Source organism: Penaeus chinensis, chromosome 2, assembly GCF_019202785.1.
Source record: "Penaeus chinensis breed Huanghai No. 1 chromosome 2, ASM1920278v2, whole genome shotgun sequence".
Classification (NCBI taxonomy): domain Eukaryota; kingdom Metazoa; phylum Arthropoda; class Malacostraca; order Decapoda; family Penaeidae; genus Penaeus; species Penaeus chinensis.
Window position 1 is genome coordinate 137,501 of NC_061820.1, and position 7,500 is coordinate 145,000.

Here is a 7,500-nt window from a genome sequence, read left to right on the forward strand (position 1 = left end):
GTGTGTGTGTGTGTGTGTGATATATATATATATATATATATATATATATACACATATATATAGATAGATAGATAGTAAAGATATAGATATATATATAGATATAGATATAGATATATGGATATGTGCATATATATAAGTATACATATATATACATATATGTATTTATACATAAACATACGTGTGTGTGTGTGTGTGTGTGTGTGTGTGTGTGTGTGTGTGTGTGTGTGTATTGTATGTATTGTATGTATGTATTGAAATGTATTGTATGTATGTATTGAAATCATTTGAATTTTAATAAGGGTAAATATCTCTCAAAGTAGAGTTCATAACAAATGATTTATTTGTACATTATTTACAGATACATTAGGAAATGGTAGATGGAAATGATATGCTATGAAAACATGAAGAAAAGAGCAGAGATAACAATAAAAAGTGATGTATGGGATGGATCTAAATGGATTCACCTTAATAACAACGATAACAAGTTTTTTCTCAAATATTATTGTGAAAATAGTCAATAATAAGATATAATTTACTTGAGGGTATTCTTCTTGTTCATGTTTTTTTATCTGGACACAGAAAAAACAAGTCTTCAATCTTTTTTGTGTATGGTTTGTCGTTATCATGTTTGGAAAACCATACTGGAGGTTGGAGTATCTAGCAGCATCCGCTTTCCACAGCGTTACTGTTATGGTGCTGTTCTTGTAGGAAGACTGCTTGGGACAGCTGTTCTGATATTCCATGGATTCGGACACAGGAACCAACTTCGAAAGTGGTGATTTTGAACAAAAAATAGTAATGCTAATAAAAACAAATAGAACAAGGCCTTCTTAGTAATGACTCCTCACTCTTACTCTTCTTCAAGGTAAAACATGGGAGCTAGCAAAAGCAATCTTTTTTATCCTAGTTCTCCGACGAAGTATCTCTTCGGGATCTCAGGAAATGGACTTCTGGGAACCAGCAGGAGGGCTCTTCATGCTACTCCTGCTCCTGAATTCTTTTCACTTTACCTCTCAAAGGCGGAAGCCCTGTCCTTGACTAGATAAACACTTTATATAAATAATATTTACAGTTATATATACACACACGCACTGGCAGACTCGCCGCTTAAATACGAATAAAGCATAGTCTAAAAGCCTCTTATAATTGGAACACGCCCTCCCTTGGCAGGACTTACTCGTCTGTGTGAGTCTTCTTAAAGCATTGGCGCAACCGCGGTCTGGCCCTGATTTCGCCCTTCATCCGCACACTCCTTCGCCTCCAGTCACTGGAGCTCGTCAAAGCACTCTGGGGACCTCTCTTCCCAGGGTCTCTCCCTTCTCGTGTTTGTACAATGGCTTCGTAAGAGACAGAGGTACTGGTCAGATCCGGACGACCTTCCTCAAGGTCCTTCACTTCTTCAAGACGAGTTCCTCCTGCTGTTGAAGGAGGCGGCGAAGGGGCGTGGCAGGATGCGCTGAATTAAGACGTGATTCAATCTTTCTCTCGCTCCTCATGGGATCGAAGTCGGTCGCTGTCTCGCTGGCTACTCGGACGGCGTATGGGTGGCTGCTGGAGATGCCACCAAGCTGGGCATCGGCTTGGGTTTGGGCGCGGGCGTGGGCGGCAGCAACCTTGACGGGGGCGGGCACGCGAACGGCGTACGGGTGGGGGTCGTTGGTGTTCTTGCGGAAGGAAAGGCTAGGATACGAACTGTCACGCACCTCGTTCACAAGCTCGTAATCTGGAAGAAGGAAACATGTGATTATAAGACATGAAGTTCGTAAAAGAATGAATCGATGCTACGAAGATCGATATATACCATACTAAAGCTACATTTAGATGGTAAAATGAAAATTATGATAATGATAATAATAGCAATAGTTGTTTTTATTGTTATCATCATTATATTACTACTATTACTACTACTACTATGATGATGAAGATCGAAATAACAATAATAATAATATTCGTAAAGTTTCGTAAGCTCACTTTAAAGATTCAAAAACGCAGAAGAGTAAGGCAAGGAAAGAGAGAATTATAGACAACGAAAAATAAAGATAATCACCTTCATCGTCGGCCGATGATGGGTCGTTAGAGTAGAAAGTCTTGCTAGATGGCATCTTGAAGTCGCCCTTCATGACTTTCTCCCAGATGATGCTGCGGGAGTTCCTCTGGTAAGGGTCCATGAAATCCAGAGAGTTTTCCTCCTCGTTCACCAAATTGGACATCCCATAGAGTGTCAGGACCTTCTGGCAATCTGCAAACAAGCAAAGAGGAGTTGAATTTTCCAAACTCATTCCAGATGCTATAAATCATAGTAATCCTAATTACCTGATGCACAAAGCTTTCAAAAACAACAGGCCAATATCTTTTGTTTATGATCTCCAAATACGCAAACAAATCATAATCTTTCACGAAAGGAGAGATAAAGCTGTCTCCTTAAGCCCTTTAATAACCTTCTTCTTCCATCTTCTTAAGGACCTCAACTCGGCCACATACACATATCACGCCCATAGTATTCTCCACGGCCTTCCACCTCCCCCTGAGCTGATGGCTCAACCCGTCTTCTTTTGGTCAGAGTTGGCACGCTCTTCATCACACTGTATTGTGAAACTACTCGAAGAGATATAAAAAAAAAAAAAAAAAAAAAAAAAAAAGGTACCAGGGCCTTTCTTTGGGAAATACCTGCTTGCACTGCAGATCGTAGTCTTTGAAAGTTACTACAGAAAGTTTGACCAGTGAAATTCTAGTACGACCCTCAGCAGAAGTGACCACAAAGACTTCTTGCAAGAGCAAGGTCTCCGCGAACGAAACAAAGAGTACTCCGACAGAACGAATATATTTGGCACTGAGGACGAACTCTGAGATAGGACTGACCACCGTCTGTGGGGGAATACCGACTCCTTAGGGCTTAACGTAGTAGTCTGGCGGCAGTGAGTCTGGACCAGAGATTTCCAAAATTAAAACCATCAAATAAACAATAAAGAGAGAATGGATACTCCCAAAATGAGTTACAAGGAACGATAAGGATCAGAATCAGAATTTGCGACCCGTGGAGATAGATGACAGCGACTTAATGGCTTTTACCCAAAGAGTTGGCTTTGATTTGCAACGAGGAGACGTAGAAACTTGGGCTTTTTAAGAGGGCCTCGAGCGATACAACGACTTAGAATTCAGGACTCGGGCTTGATGGGGAGACCGCGGCCTGAATATGAAATGAAGAACCACGACCCGAAGGTGTAGCGGGAAGGCCGAAGAGGTGACATTGGGGGAAGACGCTGCTATGGAAAGGAAAACAGGGAGTCCCTCTCCCGCCCTCCATCTCTCTCCATCTCTCTCTCTCTCTCTCTCTCTCTCTCTCTCTCTCTCTCTCTCTCTCTCTCTCGTCTATTCTGCATACACACATATATGTGTGTGGGTATATACATATAATATATGCACACACACACACACACACACACACACACACACACACACACACACACACACACATATACACACATATACACACACACACACACACACGCATTTATAATATATATACAGATATATACATATATAATATATATACAGATATATACATATATAATATATATACAGATATATACATATATAATATATATACAGATATATACATATATAATATATATACAGATATATACATATATAATATATATATACAGATATATACATATATAATATATATACAGATATATACGTATATAATACATATACAGATATATAAATATATAATATATATACAGATATATACAAATATATGGATATATGTATATATATAAATATATATATATATATATATAAATATACAGATATACTCATATATATGTATGTATGTACATATACACATATACATCCATACATACAAACATACATACAGTCGTATTCGTTCTTATATTTATATATATACATTTATAGATACATATATACATATATATAAATGTATACAAATACAAATATACATACACGTGTGTATATATGTATACATAAATATATATACATCTATATGTATGCATTATAAATATGTATATATACATATATCTACAAATACAAATATATATACACATACATATATGTATGTATGTTTATTTATTTATATATATATATATATATATATATATTAATGTATGTGTATATTATATATATGCACATGTGTGTGAGTGGCTGTGTGTGTGTGAATATATAGACTGATAAAATTAACGTTTAGTAATGAAATTCAACTCACCAGGAATGTTCGAATCCTTGCAATACTGGTCTACCAGGTGGATGAAGACATACATGAGGCGACCCATCTGCAATGCACACAAAAACAAGGTAAGCAAGCGCATCTTATCAAGGGCTTATTGTTGTCATCATGACATTAGTTTCCCCTATTTTTAAATGGGTGATCAAGATCTCTACACAATAGCAGATATGACAGTACACTGACTTAGTAACATTGTTTAAATACGCTTTCTTCTTATCTTACCTTCTCTTGCTTAGTGAGAAGTTCCCAAATGGGTATAGCCGACCCAGACACGAGGGTACAGGTGGCAAGGACGAACAGGGCCTTCAGCGCGACCATCTTGGAGAGTGCACGTGAGTTGTTGTGTCGACGCGGCGATGCACAAAAGTGTGCGAGGGTCAGTACTTGACAGGCGCTCGTGTTAAAGGCTCCTCGGGTACTTGCTCCGACGAGAGCTAGTAAGAAACTGTTGCTGGCGAGTCCGCGCACGCCTGTCATATGTGCTCTCAGCCACCCCGCGACCCCTGCGCTGTTGCCGCGTCTCCAATGGCCTTGCTAATGTCACGCGAATATCAGGTAATCTGCTGGCAAGTCATCGACAAGCTATACCTGTCACCTCTTTCAACAACAGAACGAACCGAAAAACTTTATCGCAAAAGAACTACGCACAACTCTGAAATCGCCCACAAGGAATATATCGCAATTTCTGGACGTAGAATCCAGCGGGGGTAGAAGGTTGTAGGGGGGACTCGCGGGGGCTGGGGGGTGTACATAGCTGTCATTCCACAGGACCCAAACAAACCCACACCACCGGAGCCCAGCCGCGTGTCGACTTGCTGGCGCCGGCCCGAGAAAGTTGCTCACTGCCGGGTAGAAGGACCCCAGAACAAGACTGCTCGCGTCGATGGGCGTCCTCAGCGGGCGCTCTTCGGCGTCGAATTGTGAAACTGGTGTCGTCAGCGTTGGAATGAAGCCTACTTCTTTTCACGCAGTGTATTAGTAGATGAATGGTGCTTTCAAAGATACAGACATGGGCCAGGAAAGGTCATGAACTTAATGCAGAGGAGGGCGAAAGAACAATTGACCTGAGTTCAAAACCATGAAAAAAGGGCATAGTTGTCCATATTTTCCAGGCTTGTCCACACGAAGGAATAATCATCGTAAAAACTATACAAAGCCATTTTTCTATCACGAAAAAGAACACGGGTAGTGGCTGCGCTGTCGTGTGTGTTTGCGGATTGACGGACGAGCATCAGTGAAGTGAATGACCGGTGAGAAGCCATGGAACTGTGATCTCTGTCTGCACGATTTCAGACGAGAGTTATACCTGGCCTTAATGAAGTGCTAAAGAAAAACAAGCACTATATGATAGTATCTACAGTGTTGTCTATCGAGTGTTTTTACTGTCATTTTTATTGTTTAATGAGTCAGCTCTAATTCGATTTGGGTTAACGGAATGATGAGCAGACTAGGACATGCAAAGAACTAGTTATTACTGATACCAAAATACCTGGCGACTCCAGTATTGCATTTTACCGAGAACAGACTCGCAAGCCAGACCGTTATCCTTTCCGGCTGGGCTTATCAACTACCAGTTAGCCTTATAGCCCGTTCTTATGATAATTTCAAAGATCCTAGTAGAGCCATTATTGTCCCAGTTCCTGTCGCAGCAGTGCCGCCCTAAAGCGCTCTCCGGACGCGACCTTTTGGCGCCCAGGAAAGAAAGGAGGATGTGGAGTGCCCTCGCCACCCCTCCTCCTCCTCCTTCCCTCTCCCCTTCTTCCCTTTGGAGAAAGGAAGAGGGAGGGAGGATGGCAGCCAACGAGGATGTATGAATGTTTATTATCAACAGTTTGTCTTTTCCACTCTCTCTTTCTCTATCTATCTATCCCCCTATCCACCGATCTGCCTATTTATATATTCATCTATCAGTCTATAACACACCTACACACACACACATATACATTTTTTTAAGTATACATAGTATACTTCAGTATAATTATATATATATACATTTATACAAATATATATATATACATATATATTGTATAAATATACATACATATATATATACACGCATATACGTATGTGTGCGTGTATATGTATTTGTATATATATATATGTGTGTGTGTGTGTGTGTGTGTGTGTGTGTGTGTGTGTGTGTGTGTGTGTGTGTGTGTGTGTGTGGTGTAAATATATTCTGTGTATATATAGATATACATATATATACATTCATACATATAACATACACATAAGCATTTCTGTGAATAAACCAATTACATACAAAGCCAAAAGCAAAACAAAGTGAGGAAAGGTTAGTGGATCGCTAGCAACTAGCCCGTTGAAGTCACCGTGCCGTCATCCGGTGTTCGTGTGAATTTCGTGAGTGATGATTTCCAGTGGATGGAATTAAGAAAATTAAACATCGTCTAGCGTAATTCATCAGATTATATTCAAGATCCTTTGTTTTGTAGCGGTGAAACGTGAAATCAAGAAAACCCTCATTCCCTTTCTGAAGATCCTAGTAAATCATCACTTCCTTGTTCCCTTTCCGATAATTGCAGCCGATAACGATTTGAAAACGCCAATAAGGCAATGTGAACCTAGGGTTCAAAAAGAAACTTGCAAGGTATTCTTGACCAAAAGAGAAATAGACTATATTGTCGGCGAAGACAAGACCGTTCCTAGTAAGATTATACTTAACATTTTTATCATTGGCATTATTATGATATTTCTAACATTATATTTTTCATCATCATTGTCCTATTGTTATCATTATCATTATCATTATAATTATCATTATCGTTCTTTATATTATCACCATCATCATTATTATTATTACCAATATCACTTTCACTATTCTGTTATTATTATCATTATTGTTGTTAGTATCTTCATCTCTGTTATCACCCTTATCATTATTATAATCACTAATATTGATTTTTTTTTCGCTGTTATTGGTATCATTAATATTACCATTTTTGCTACTAGAATAAGTATCATTATCATAACCACTAATATTAACATTATTATTGATATTATTTTTTATCATGGTTATCATTTTTATTATTAAAGTCCTTGTCATCATTGTTATTACCTTACTTTTGATATTTGTTATTAAAATCCTTGTCATTATTAACTTAATTATATTTATACTGTCATCATTATCATTATCATTTTTTCTTATTACTACTATCATTATTGTTATTCTTATCATTATAACTATTATTGTTGTTATCATTAAAACTATTTTTGCTGTTATCATTATCATGATA

General features: G+C 38.4%; 1 protein-coding gene across 1 annotated transcript; it reads right to left on the bottom strand.

Moving 5' to 3' along the window:
- Positions 1-317: 317 nt before the first annotated feature.
- Positions 318-4,738, bottom strand: LOC125031457. The gene is made up of 4 exons (XM_047622208.1): positions 4,469-4,738; positions 4,226-4,292; positions 2,048-2,239; positions 318-1,723 (listed from the first exon to the last, which is right to left on the bottom strand). Exons 1-4 carry the CDS (start codon positions 4,721-4,723, stop codon positions 1,392-1,394), a joined length of 846 nt encoding a protein of 281 aa, XP_047478164.1. The 5' UTR covers positions 4,724-4,738; the 3' UTR covers positions 318-1,391.
- Between the last annotated feature and the right edge of the window lie 2,762 nt (positions 4,739-7,500).

Bases quoted from the DNA above. Each gene is read 5' to 3' on its own strand.
- LOC125031457 (XM_047622208.1), bottom strand. From the start codon at position 4,723: ATGACAGGCGTGCGCGGACTCGCCAGCAACAGTTTCTTACTAGCTCTC. The intron at 4,293-4,468 runs GTAAGATAAGAA...TGTGCATTGCAG, and splicing joins TTCTCACTAAGCAAGAGAAG to ATGGGTCGCCTCATGTATGT. The intron at 2,240-4,225 runs GTGAGTTGAATT...GCTTGTTTGCAG, and splicing joins CAAGGATTCGAACATTCCTG to ATTGCCAGAAGGTCCTGACA.